Source organism: Mesoplodon densirostris, chromosome 7 (genome assembly GCF_025265405.1).
Source record: "Mesoplodon densirostris isolate mMesDen1 chromosome 7, mMesDen1 primary haplotype, whole genome shotgun sequence".
In the NCBI taxonomy this organism is placed as follows: domain Eukaryota; kingdom Metazoa; phylum Chordata; class Mammalia; order Artiodactyla; family Ziphiidae; genus Mesoplodon; species Mesoplodon densirostris.
In genome coordinates this window covers 122,015,795-122,029,972 of record NC_082667.1, presented here as the reverse complement: position 1 = coordinate 122,029,972, position 14,178 = coordinate 122,015,795, and the positions used below count along the sequence as shown (strand labels likewise).

General features: G+C 49.6%; 1 protein-coding gene across 1 annotated transcript in view; it reads left to right on the top strand.

Annotated features, from left to right (window-relative positions):
- The window catches only part of SNX19 (sorting nexin 19), a 41,690-nt gene extending 28,497 nt beyond the window's left edge, over positions 1 to 13,193 (top strand). Inside the window, 5 exon segments of the mRNA XM_060102974.1 lie at positions 5,198 to 5,382; positions 6,176 to 6,263; positions 7,202 to 7,313; positions 7,315 to 7,363; positions 12,666 to 13,193. Of these exon segments, the coding sequence (XP_059958957.1) occupies positions 5,198 to 5,382; positions 6,176 to 6,263; positions 7,202 to 7,313; positions 7,315 to 7,363; positions 12,666 to 12,847 (616 nt within the window). The 3' untranslated portion in view covers positions 12,848 to 13,193.
- The last annotated feature ends 985 nt before the right edge of the window (positions 13,194 to 14,178 follow it).

Sequence of the window (14,178 nt, the reverse complement as noted above, 5' to 3'; positions counted from 1 at the left end):
GTCAAGCAAGGCACTAATCTGCATTTTTTGCTGGTCAGGGCACATCTGGAAGTTGTGTTTGGTTCTGGGCACTCCATTTTAAGAGAGAATAACAAAGCAGCCCACACCCAGAGGAGGGAACCAGGATGAGGAATGATTCATTTCTCTCCTTCATTCATCTGATGTTGAGTGTCTTCTGTGTGCTCAACCTTGACGTTGGTAGAATCAAAGATGTATATACCTTGTGGAGGAGACTTAGCACAACAGCTGAATTTAAAAATGCATAGTGTTATCTTTTGAAAGAGATTTGACCAAGTAACTTTAATACCTCCTGTTAAACTTCTGAGGGTATAAATAGGAGCAATGGCTGGAAGTTACAAGGAGGCAGATTTTGGTGCCAGTATTTAAGAAGCATCCCTAATGAATTGAAATTACCCTTTTCAGGAATTAAGCAACTTCCCCAAAGTCACTTTCCTCATTGGTGGCGAGCTAAGATAAAAGCCCAACTTTCTGGAGTCAGAGGCCAGAACCCTTGGCTCTGCCATGGTATCACACAGGGGATTTCTACTTTGGGAGGAGGTTGGATATGGTAACCCCTTTCCTTCCAGCTCTCAACTTGTATGTTTCTATAAGCCTCTTGCTGTGAAATGCTTGTTTTTTCCCCAGTGTTTTCATTCGTGAATTGGTGAGATTGGAAAAGATAACCTCTAAGGTTCAGCAGAGGATTTCTTTAACCTCCTTGGTTAAAAATACTTCAATTATTAAAGCATATTAATTTTGTATCTGCAACTTATATATTACTAATCAAAAACAAAAACTGTTTGTGGCTAAGTTATAAAACTATAGAACTCAGATTCTTAAATCATGATGTTCAGTCAGTAGTCTTCCTTTGAAGCACATGTTTTAAAGATGTGGATCCATGATTTAAAACATGAAAGCAAAAATCAAAGAAGAAATTGTGTGAGACTCTACAAGCCACTTTAGATTTCACAATAGTCACTGGGAGGAAGAAACAGGAGTTTCTTGCCCTTGAAGTTCATTTCCTCCTCATTCTTCTCCCCACACAGGGCAGGAAAGGATGGTGACCTAGATACACAGTCAGAGGGCCTGAACTCTCTCAGGCACAGCCGAGCAACCTGGGTCTGGCTGCTGCAGGACTGGGAAGCCTAGAGCTGAGCACAGACAGGGAGGAACTGTCTGTAAACACACGAAGGAGCCGTAGCAGGAAGGCAGAGGCCTGGGAAAGGAATCAAAGGGAAGGGAACTGTTACTTTTATCAGGTGTGAAGTTGGCAAAAACAACTTGTGTAATGGGAAATACCTTGGATCCACACCGTCATCCTCAAGATCTCCTTTCTCTCCACCCAATAGATTGGGCCTACTGATTTCATGAGCAAATGCTCAGAGCAGTGTTCTAGGACTGTATACAGAACACGATGTTGGGGTTTATGCTATTGTAAACATTTCACAGGGTGCTTGGGGGCGGGTGGACGTGGGGACTGTCTCCAGGAGGCTAAAACTGTGGCTTGAGCTTTTTCCTCCTTCTCTTGGAACTCTTAATTCCTTATACCATATCGATGTTTTTCAAACTTTTTTAAAACTTCATCTCACAGTAAAAAATACATTTTACGTCATGACCCACTGTGAACACACACACGCGCACACACACACAAATACAGATCTGCTATATCCATATATACATAAGTAAAAGGGTCCCAAAACTTGAAGTGCACTTCTATCTTTTCTGTTCTTATCTATTTACATTTAGGTGTTCTTTTAAACGTTGTCACAAACCACAGAGTAGACGCCATGACCTCTAATGCTGTTCAGCCACAGTTTGAAAAATACCCTGTACCCAGCAACCCATTTAAATGACCGTTAACCCTGCTCTAAGGGTGACAGGATGAGTGGACACTTGCAATCTGTAGATCTGTTTAAAGTGACAGAAGCTTTAACGTCATCTTCTTTTTCTCTCTCTTTCTCTTTGACCTGTATTTGGTACTTCCGGTTGGTTTTAAGTGGCTGAGGCGTCATCGCCCTTGTGTTGGATACAGAGGTACAGCCCAGTGGCTGAAGAGGATTCAGGAAGCAGTCTGTTACTGTCTTTCATTTAGCCTGCACCAGGCATTTTTGTTAGAATATTGTTATTGTTCTTGTGAATATTTTCTGTTATTATTTCACTGTCCTTCTCCCGCTCCCTCCCCATTAAGTCATACTTGTTCAGGGCCTTCCTACTCAGCCATAGCACCGATCTTAGAAAAGAAGTGAGGGGAATTTGGCTAATTAGATGTGGTCCCTTAAAGCTTTCTCCCCTTACTCTTGAGATTTGATTCTGCTGTTTTGATGGAAAATGACCTTCTGCTAACCTTGAAGTGCCATCTTAAGCCCTAGTGTTAAACTGTATCCTTTTTAGCCACTGCTTCATCCCTCTACGTATAGCTGTTTCAGACCAGGTTCCTTTGAGCGTGGACTGGACATGCGCGCCCGGTGGAATGGATGCGCTGATCTCTGCATCCCACGTCTGGCATCATAGAGGCTCTTGCATGTCTCAGTGTACATCTGTTGTTGTTTTTTTCTCATTTTATTGCGTATTCTGGGCCCCCTAGTAAGGCTTCTTTGTGCTCTGAATCATTCAGAGATGGCCAGACGGAACAGATGTGGTTTGGCTTTTTTTCCTCTTCTTTTCTTTGGGAAAAAGGTAGGATGGTAGAAGAAGATATCTAAATCAAATACCAGAACTAGAATAGTAGTAGAAAATAAAACCAGTGCTATTTGAGGCTATTCTCTACCATATTTATTTTAGCGTATTTACCTCATGCATCTTGTATTACGTAAACAATAACATTTGTATTTAGTAGATGATTCCTTATAAATAATTTGTAAATAGTAAATAGTCCGAGGGATATGTGTGTGTATATCCGCCTTGAAACTTGAGCTGTCTGTTAGCTTAATAGTGATAGGAGCAGATTCCAGAAACTGATGCTGGAAAAGCTGTTGTGACACACTGGACTGCAGACACATAAGTTCCATTCCTTTTGCTTCAAAACACAGATTTCTTTTTAACCTTCCCACTCGTAGGTTAAGAACAGCTTACTCTTACTTTTTCACACTTTGATTCTTCTTCCCAATACCCCCATTTAGAGTTTGATGAGGTACAGTCTAGTATATTTGTGGATTAAGTTTATATTTTGCCACGTGCACACATTTGTTGTGCATCAAGCATGTGTGCATGAGACACTCAGTCACTGTGGAAGGGAACAAAGAGGACCTCCTTGCCCAAATGCAGCTCGAGGTCCTGTTCCCATCGAGTGAATGACTGTTAATTCAAAACCGTGAGACTCATATGTTGTAAAACGTGCCGTGAAGGTGACCGAGGTGCCCAGGTTTGCTGTCGTATGTTATGCTTAGCCGAGGAAGGGTTGAGTGGATGTTAAGATCTCTCTGAAGAGTTGAGTCACAGGTACTACTGACTCCTGAGGGCAAAGAGAAGGGCAAAGAGAAGGGCAAGCCAGCCTATTGTATGCGTCTGTGAATGAGAAGCTGAGCTAGAACTAATGCTGACTGAAGCCTTCTTGTTAAGGATTCTCCTGGCTCCTTTGGAGGACTTAAATTTTTTGACTCTCAGGTCCTTGCCCCTCTCCCTCAAATCACTTAGGTGAGACGCTGGTGCAGGTCCTTCACCTTAGCTAAAGTCAACACTTTAGCTACACCTTAGTTTAGTCAACACCTTAGCTAAAGTCAACATCAGGTCATCGCATGCACCTCCCTTTGGCGACCCTCTTCTATAAACAGGAACAGGAATTCTTGCTACTGGATCCCTTTCATTGGGCGTCTTAGACTCACTGAATGAAAAGCCCTGTAAGGAGGAGATGCAGCCCTAACAATAACAATACAATTGTGATGGCTATTTTGGGCAGGAGCAGCTCTGTGCCGCTCTTGATCTCCATGGACGTCTGCCATTCTTGCCCTGCCATCACCTTTCAGACTTCCTATTCTTAGAATCATCTGTGAGCCCTGGGCTTGGGGGATTGCAGCCCCCAAAGCTGGAATGCCTAGCTTGAGTGGAATGCAGACTGTCTGGCAGAGTGGAGGTTAAATAAAGTTTGCGTTGGCAGCCCCCTCTGCTCTTGGACGGGCGACAAGTAGCTCGGGTTGAGAGTGGTGGCATGAGCTGCATGTGGTGCGGAACCAAATAGAGTCTTCTGTGCGTGAGTAACGTGGCTGATGGTTCATTCATCACAGTCACAGCCATGCCAGTCTCAAAATGGGACCTACTAAGGAGGCCTCTGCAGTCTTAAACCTCAGCTAGTGACCGTATCACTCTGAAAAAACGCAGAGACAAGTAAAGAATTAACGTTGAAACGCCTTGCAGGAACTGCAGGTTAGGCATACCTGCCCCCTCAGAGTTACTGACTCGTTTTTGAAAGCAAGACAAAGGGGTAAATTTTCACTGTAATAAGAACAATTGCCAGTCAATCAACAAATTTTTCACCTTGGGAAATTTTTGTTATGGGGAACTCTTGTGGTGCTTACAATTTAGTTGGAAAAGTCAAGCTATAGACACATGAGAAAATAATTTATGTTCCAAAGTGAAATTCTGGTGCTAAATCTGTGTTCTAGAACTGAGTGCCAAAGGAGACCTGAGGAGAGAGAGCATTTCTGGCTGGAATGCTCTGGAAGGATTTCGTGGAGGAGGTGGAGTTTGAACAGGTTTTGCCAAAGGGACAGATTTCTGTTACTGGAACGGAGAAGGCCTGGTCTGTAAGGAGCAAAGGGCAGACGAAGGGAGTCCTCAGGACAGGTCCTGGGGGCTTGAAGAGCAACTGGATACGGACAGGGTGGCCAGGGAGAGGGATTTGTATAAAATCAACCAAACCCTGCACTCTGAAGGCTGTGTGTACACGTTACCGAGAAGTTCTGGTGCTTTCCACTGGGGGACAGTTGGAAAGGTGCAGCCTTCCCCAGAGCCAGAGGCCCCTTTCATGTTCTGTTCTAAAGCCCCTAAAACTACACGTGCCTCATAGCAGAGCTCAGTGAATAATTATGAGAGTATTATTAGTCATCTTCAAATTCTGTGATCCCAAGTGGTTGATTGGCTTGGTTTCACCCGTGAGAGTCGGTGCTCACTTGGCTTTGCTCTGTTCTGATTGCTCACATGACTCACGCCTCGCTGCATCCTTTCCTCCAGGTTGACCTGACCCTTCTGTCTTCGACCACAGGTGGCTAGAGGTGCAGGTAGCTACTCTGACGTGTCCTCAGCGCTGGGTGCAGTACCTCCGGCTTCTTCAGGAATCCATCTGGCCTGGCGGGCTTTTGCCTGAGTATCCTCGACCCGTAAGGACCCAGGAGCAGAAGGCAGCTGCTGAGAAACAGGCCTTGCAGAGCCTGATGGGAGTCCTGCCAGGTGACTGGACAGTGAGACTGATTATGCCAATAACTGTTCCTTCCCCTCCTGCTTCACCACCATTACCTACACCCTTCCCCGTTTTTTAAAAGGGCCTTGACTGTGGCTGAACTCAAAAATTTGTTGACCCCCCATTTCTGAGGCTAACAGGAAAATGGTCAGGACTTCCAGGGATGCTGAGGGAATGGGCAGGCTCACTTTCAGGCAGGCCTCTTCATTTTCCCACCAGATGAAGACTTCCTGGTCTCTGCCAATTTATGGCATTTTGGACCAGGGAAGAAAATGATATAGGTCCTGCAGAAGCTGAGCTTGGAAGCTTGGGGCCAGTGAGTGAAGTGTATGGTCCTTAGCAGTAGATAAAAACAAACTCTGAAGAAGGTTTTTTCCCTTTGCTTTATATGGTTTTTTGGGAGGGCGGGGAAGGCAGTTTGTTGCCTGTGGTTGTGCTGGGGGAAGCAGGGTACAGTAGTGAACTCTTAGCCTTGGACAGTGTTATTCACTCTTAGTAACCTCTGTTCTCCAACCTAAACTGTTGTATCAGAAGTACCTGCACTTTAGTGACGGGTTACCAAATTGTTTCTTGAGGCCCATTCTAATTTAGATATGTAAAGTTAAGAAACATTTTTCTTGGTTTTTCCCTGTTTGCTGATGATTTTAGTTTGGCTGTGTGGTTCAGAGGTGTGCCAGAAGTACCCAGTATGATTAAAGACAGCAGATATCTTGAGGAGACAAACCCCTTAGAAGCTAAAGCTTCAGCGGTGACACTAAAACCACATCTGTTTTTCCTCTTCAGATATCGTCGTAGAAATCCTTGGGGTGAACAAATGCCGGCTGAGCTGGAGTCTTGTCTTAGAGTCGCTGCAGCAGCCCCTCATCAACCGGTAGGCACGGCTGAAGCCGTCTCTGGTCTGAGGCACCTCGGGTTTCTGGGTGAACAGCCTCACTGAGAGGAACGGCGCTGCCGTCTCTCCTCGCCCTGGGCCCTGGGCCCTGGAGTGTGATGACCAGGCCCACACACACTGGGTAAAACCCACTCCGCTGGCCCCTGAGCAGGTGTCAGGTGGTCGGAAGCCGGTGGGACCAGCCACTGTTTGCATTTGGAAGAACTCGATGCAGGCCCCGACGTGAGCTACTGAAAAGGCCCTGTCAGCCCCCAGGCCTGTTCTTCCTGACACCTGCCTGCCCCTGTGAGCATCTCGAGAACAGCCCTTGGCCTGGGCAGCACTTCCAGCGTGGGCCTTTGCCTGATGTGAGGTCGACAAGATGATGAGTTGGCCTCTGACAAGGGGACCAGAAATGCTGGTGCACCTCCTTGAATAGTACAGAGAGGTCAGTGGTTCCCTGGCTGGTGCCTTGGGGTGGAATCTTTTGCACGTGTTGAGTGCTTGTCCACTCCCCTCTCACGCCCCCGTCCTGCAGTACGCCGTGTCTGTTAACTGTCGCACCCCAAGGCTCCTGGCTTTACCTCATCACAGGTAACCTGAAAATTCTTAGTAAGTTGTTATCACAAGGATTTTTCCCTCCCTTAGAGTTCTTCAGAGCAGTGCCAGTGTGCTAATGTAGCTAGCTATAAAGCAATGCGGAATTTCCTAACATCCAGTCTCAGGTACCATCTCCACCTTTACTGGGGTCATAGCCTTTATGAGTTCAACAGACTTTTGTTTCATGGCAGAGGCTTTGTCCAGCTGTTGATGTTTGGAGTCCACTAAGGATATCAGTAGAGGGGAAAGGGAGAGGGAAGATAAATGTCATAAACAGGATCTGGTGTCTCTAGACGGAGCCAGACCCTCCTCTAAGTTGTTTTGTTCATTTGTTTCAGGCATTTGATTTACTGCCTTTGGGACATCATCCTGGAATTCTTGGATCTCAGTGCCTCTGCTGAGGAGTCCGCCATAACCAGCTCTGCTGCAGACACCCCAGGCAGCCCCAAGAAGATGGGCATCTCCCCTTAGCCGGAGGTTATTTCACCCATTTCTCGAAGGTTAGGAAGGGAGCATTACTCTGCCACCCAGAGACCAGTCAGAAGGGCTGTGCCTCTGGAACTGAGCTGTGGCTCAGAAGGCCTGGGGTCTCAGTGGCACAGTTCTCCCCCAACTTACACTCCATTTGTAGCAGGCAATGAGGGGGTATATGTACCAGTTGCATGCATACCCATTTCCATGCCTCTTTGGTGGTGTTTGGACTGTTGCTGGTGGGTGGATCCTGCTTCCTTTGGAAAAGGAAGCTGTGAGGTAGAGAAATGAGCCCCTTTTGCCTCTCCTTTGCCCTCCTCCCTAAGGTTGTTTGCCGACAGCCTGGCCCCGTGCACACGTGTGCCTCACCCACCAGTGCAGGCTCTAGGTAGACCAGGAGAAAAACCATAGCCAGATTTTCTTAGAGGAGAAGACAATCTTCTGAGTTCTCTTTCCCACCAGGAAACTGAAAATTCATTCGGGACCACTCTTGAAAGCCAGACCCCTGGTCCTACCTAGCTTTCCAACAGCCCCGCAAGAGAGAGGGAAACCTTTCTCAAGGCACTCCTTCCAGCACATCGGCCCCGTAGAGGGGGTCACTGCAGGCTTTCTCCCTGGGTGGCTGTACTCTTCCTGTCCCAAAGACCTCAGCACAGACTGACAACACTTCTGGTAGATCCACCCGACCCTCCATACCCTCTCCTGAAAGCTGCACCACAGGTTTTCTTTACTAGCTTTCTAACCCCCTCCCCAAGAGCAAGTGAGTTTTGACCTTTGTGGCCTCCCCTGTCTTTCTTCAACCCAGTCGCATGGCAAGTTGCACATTCAGCCCAGAGAGCTGCCCGAGGGAAGGGAAGCACTTGCTTCTTGGCTGAGAACGCCCAGAGGAGGGAGGGTTCTCTCTCCACAAGTCTCTGGCAGGGATCTTTAACTCTAAACCAAGAACATTAGCAGCTTACCCAGAAACAGCTTTTTACTTCCTGTTCCTTCAGGATCTAATTAGTCTTGAAGAGCACTAGTGGTGAAAGCAAAGGCATGGCGTCCATTAGAAAGACAGACAATTCGTAGAAATTGGTGGAAGGAAAGGAGGGACAGAGAGCCAGGAGGCAGGCGCTGCACATAGGTCTCGCCGCGGGGGGTTCGCCCACCCTCGTCCCTTTAGCTTGTGCTCGCTGGGGAGTGCCTGCTGCCACTGAACTGGGACCCTTCCACTTGGAGGAGGGTCTTGGGGTTGGACTGGTGAGAAAAGGGTGGGTCTAGGACAAGCGTCAAAGTTCTCTTAGATTAAAACGTCTCACGGGAGAAAGCTGTGAAATCTTTCTGCTTCCCTGCACCCCACCCTGGAAGGCTTTTAACCATCAAACATGTAGTGAGGTAATTGGGGGCTTAAGCGGTACTGTTAGTGCCTAAAGGCAAGGGGATGAATAAGGTCATGTCACTTGGTTCCTTCTGCCTTAAAAAGTTGATTGTTGGGCTTCCCTGGTGGCGCAGTGGTTGAGAGTCCGCCTGCCGATGCAGGGGACACAGGTTCGTGCCCCGGGCCGGGAAGATCCCACATGCCGTGGAGCGGCTGGGCCCGTGAGCCATGGCCGCTGAGCCTGCGCGTCCGGAGCCTGTGCTCCGCAACGGGAGAGGCCACAGCAGTGAGAGGCCCGCGTACGGCAAAAAAAAACAAACAAAAACCAAAACAAAAAAGTTGATTGTTACAGTCACTTTCTGGCTCCAGAGTTCTCAGGGCGTCTCCCACCCGGGGCACTCACAGGAGAAGCCGCTCAGCATTTCTCCCTGTGGTAAGTGTGTGCAGGGTGAGGGACTGCAGGGGGCCCAGCGACACTGCGCCGCCCCTCCCTCCCTCCGCCAGGGCCAGGGTGCTCTCCAGGAGAGGCTCTGCTGCCCGTCTCTCCCCGTGCTTTGCTCTCGTGTGTACTTGCCACCTATACTGCTTTGAATCTCTGCTACTGGTTCTGGCTCAGATATGACACAAAACCAGTACACAAGCTGACACACCGTTAAACCCCTATAACGGTAAATTCTAAGCAATCTTCTGATACTTCCAGCCCAAAGAACACTTCCTTGTATTTCGTGTTCTATAAGAGACCCCACCTCCATACTCTCTGCCCCAAAAAGATCAGCTGTCTGCAGACCCTCCTTCTACCCAGAAGGGAAATAATGGATATCGTCAAGGAAATAATCAAACCCCATCTGGCTCTGAAACGACCTCCCGTGTTTAGGTAGTAGGTTCAGACCACGAGGGAGATAAGCATTTGGGAGCGAGCCACGGGTCTCAGGAAAAGATACTCCAGCTGAGAGAGTGAGTGATGAATGAAGAACTGGACCTACGCTAACCTGGAACATCCGTGGTTCCCCGTTCGCCCTGCCCAGCCCCTCCATTTCCAGCTTCCACTCTTCTTTCCTCGTGGCACCCAGCAACAGTTGTTAGGTCCTGGGCGGAGTAAAATAGGTGTCAACATGGTCCCTGGCTATATGAGTTAGGTTGCTTTAGACTGAAATTAAATTACTAGAAGCATTTATTGTCTTCCCTCAGATCAGTACCTGAGTGGGTGAGGCCCAGGAGTGGATGGATTCAGCAACTCTGACCTCACAGAGGGCCCCGATTCTTCCCATCTTTGTGCTTTGCCCTTGTAAACATGCTAGCTCGTCCTCAGACCTCCTATCTTCATAGTTGCTGCGGTTCAGGGCATCACATTCACATATAACAATATCCATGCAAGAACGGGGGCGTCTCTCCCATGTTTTCTTCTAAAGAATGAGGACACCGTTTTCCAGAAGCCCTCCAAGATTGCTCTTCTCCTGACTCGGCCAGAACTGCCCGCCCCTGAGCCAGTGCCCTGACATTGAGGACGTGTGACCACGACTGGTTCGTAGTAGTGTTTGTCGCCCAGAGAGGAGGTCACTCTCCAGGAAGGTTAGATATCTGAAAAAATAATTAGATGTTAGCAAGGAAGAAGCAGAGAAAGGGTGTTGATAAACAGGGTCAGGTGCAGGGGCCAACCTGCCAACATCACCAAAGTCCCCGGTGCTCTAAAAATAACAAACCAGCTAAGGGTAACGTTTGCGGAAGGTGCCATGTGAAGCACTTCACGTACGTTACCTTACGTAACCCACACATCAGCCCTGTAAGGTAGTTCTACTCTCTGTCCCCATTTTATAAGGGAACATCAGGCACAGAGAGACGTGACACTTGAGGGAAATGGCAAAGCTGAGATACAAGTCTTGTCAGTCTGCCCTCAAGACCACACACATAACCACTGTGCTAATCTGCCTTTCTTCTTACAGAGCAAAATAAGACGGGTTCCCACTTTGAAGGAGCCTATGGTCTAGTAGACGTCTGTGGTAACATATTTTAGGGAACACATATTTTAGGCTGTGTGGCCACGTGGTGGTCTCTGTTGCAGCTGCTCAGCCCTTCCACTGTGGTGTGAAAGCAGCCACAGGCAATGCGTATTCAGATGACCGGCTGTGTTGGCATAAAGCTTTGTTCACACAGAGGGCGGCTGGCTGCGTTTAGCCCAGGAGTAGTTTGCAGCCCCCTCGTCCAGTGAGAACAGTGCTTACTGAACCTGAGTGTGTGCGTGAGTGACCCGGCGCCCTGGTAAAGGCCTAGCGCACTGCATTCTCACAAGCTCCCAGACGTAGCCAGTGAGAATGCAGGCCTTCAACCGCACCTCAAGTATCAGGGGCTTAGGACTCGGACGCCACCTCCAACTGGGTGCAGCTAATGCACCACTAAATATACAGGAAGGGAACTTAATGGAGGCTGGGGAGCCAGGGAGAGCCTGCGGTGGTAACATCTGAATTGACTCCTAAAGGATTAACAGGAATCAGCTGGTGAAGGAATGGAGGGGTGTCCAGGTGGGGGCACAGTGAACCAGGTGGGCAGAGGTACGGAGAGTAGACCGCGGCATACGCGTCCTGGCCGGCCTCACTTATCTGAGGCGCCCCGAGTGGCCAGGCCCACAGGACAGATGGAATGGCGGTCGAGGGCCAGGGGTGGCCGTGTAGCGGGCGCGGAGGTTCCGCCTCACGAGAGGAAACAGGTTCCGCCTCACGAAAGGAAGCAGGTTCCGTCTCACGAGAGGACGCAGGTTCCGCCTCACGAGAGGAAGCAGTCCTGGAGACCTGTCTACACCAGTGTGTGTGACCCTGCTGAACTGCACACTTGGAAGTGGCTGAGACGCCACATTTTGCGTGTAAGTTACAGCAATCCAGAAATTTTAAAGACAGCTGCGTGCGGCCCAGCACGGGGCCAGCCCGGTGTGTGGGGAGGGAGGGACGAGAGCCGAGGCGGGAGCCCCGCGGGGTCAGGCGGAGGGGGCCTGTGGGCACTAGGACCCGGCAGGTGAGGGACCTCGGTGGGTTCCCTCTGCACGGCGGGGGTCAAGGAAGAGTCCCCCTGACAGCGTCTCTCATCTGCAGGCCTGCTGCCTGGAACGGGGGGCTCGACCACACGCGCGCGAACCGCCGGCCTGGTCCTGCCCCTGGGACTCGGCTCCTGCCTCAGCCCCTCCTGACCCCCTTGCTCCCTCCCAGCCTGTTCCCGCCCCTGCCTGCATATGAGGTGGTGGAGTCCTCGCCCTGCCACCTAGTCGGCTCTGAGGATGCCATGTGCTTGGGTAACTCACCTGCACCGAGACTCAGGTCTCTAGTAGAAAAAGGGGCGAAAACGTTACAACCCTTTTGAGAATCGATCGAGATCACGTGTAAGAGCAGGTGTGTCAAGCGCCGGCGCCCTGCTGGGACGCAGCGGTGCCATTACTGGCCCCTCCTCAGCTCCTGGATGGAGCCGTGGAGCAGCCTGGCTCCGGGCCCCCGGCGGCCGCGCTCCGGCCGGCCCCCGCCGCCGCGGCCCGGGAGCCTGTTGTTGCTCCTCGCCGTCCTGCGCGCTGCAGGGAGATGCGCTTTCTGAGGGTGAGGACAGGAGGGCTAGCCAGCCCTGCGGGCTGCAGACGGGAGCAGGAGCCGTAACGGGGGGGAAGGGAAAGCATGATGCTGCGCTCATTGAAGCCCCGCTGGGCGGGCTCCGCCGTAACGCGGCTCCTCTGTCCCCTTTCCACCGGGAGAGCCAGACGTCACAGGGCAGCGCTTGCTTGCCCTGCCTTGGCGGGCCAGAGAACAAAGCGCCGAAGGCGGAAGGGTTTCCAGCCCGCACGCCTCCGTCGCTCCTCTGTGGCGTAAAGGGTGAGGAGGCCAGTGCTGCTCGGGAGAGAGCCCGTGAGGGGCGGCTACCCTAAACGCCCCTCCCGCACCCTGAGACTGGTCTGCTACTTCGTAGTGCACAGAGACGGCAGGGTCTGGTTTTCTTAAAAACAGGCAGGAAAACACGAACCCGGAAGAATGTGTCAAGCAAGAAACAAGTGAAAATCATCCTAACGTTTCCCTGCCGTGAGCCAGGAGCAGCGGGGTTGAAGCAGAGGCAGCACGAAGCGGTGGAGGAGGTTCGGGCGCCAGCAGCCCCCGTGGCACGTGCGCTGCGCTCTTCTCAGATTCGCTGAGCCCTCCTGCCGCGTCCCGCGCGCTCCCACCTGTCTCTGGTCTGAAAGTACCTGTGAACTCGGCTCTTCTGGAAGTGCACACAAGCAAGTGATAGGATACAGAGAACTACTCCTGGCTTTGATGTCTTCACCAGCAGGACAGAGTCTGGTTTCCCCACACATCTTGATACTGCAGACCTCACCCACAGGCGCTTGCTTCTCTAAGGGCCACTGGCGCACTGTTTCTGGGTGTGGAGGGCTGGAGGGGGATGAAAGAAAAGTGATAGAATCAAGATCCAAACTTAGCAAACATTTCCTAAGTGACATTATCTACTCATTTTAATCCCAGATAGGCCTCTTTCTCACCAATGTTCGTTTAGGAAATGCAAGCTAATTTTAGTGTTAAAGTGTCATAACAGTTAAGGAGGTAAATCTGCGGCTTATGTATAAATAATCCACACTTTGACTTTTTCTCAATTGAAGTATAGTTGATTTACAATGCTGTGTTTCAGGTGTACAGCAAAGTGATTTGGTTATACGTATATATGCGTATATCCATTTTTTATGTTTCGATTATTTTCATTATAGTTTATTTCAAGACATTTAATATAGTTCCCTGTGCTATAAGGAAGTCCTTGTTGTTTATTTTACATGTGGTCACGTGCACACTTGGACTTTTTTTTCTTCCCCATATGTTCCCTGTTACTGTTGCACTATATTATTATGACCAATGGAGAGTGGGTCATACTTACTTCCAGACACTTGGATTAATCAATGGGGGATAAAGACCAAGACAGATAAACTACAAAAGTCTGAGGTTGCAGATAAAGGCACTATCGTGACCACAGAAGCTGTGACTTCTCTGTGCTGGGTGTAGCATTGTGTGGTGATCTGTAAGCTCGGGGCATCAGCCCTTTTGCCTGTGCCGCTTGGTAAAGAATCATTCTGCCCTTGTAGCTGTCAGAAAGATTTACCATGATTTAGCAAAATGTCTGCATTTCATTTCATATCTTGCCATTAGGGAGGACAGACCTTACTGAGGAAAAAACCAGCCCTTTCTTTAGAGTTTATATCCTTTACAAATGCATGGAGTCCAAATTCAACAAAGTGATGGCAAACCAGATTCTTTCCAGAACCGTGAGAGCACCGTTCATTAAGGCTTCATGTGTCTCTAGGAGAATCATGTGGGCTTGGTTGGCAGTAGGACTTTTACTTGGGGACAGAATGTATTATGGAGTTGGTTTAGCCAGGAAGTTGGATGAGATAGTTTCACAGAAGTCTAGGGGCTTGTGTTCTGCTCTCTCCTGCTTCTGTCCTTTGGCCCGTGCTCTCTCTCCAGGTAGATTCCCTTC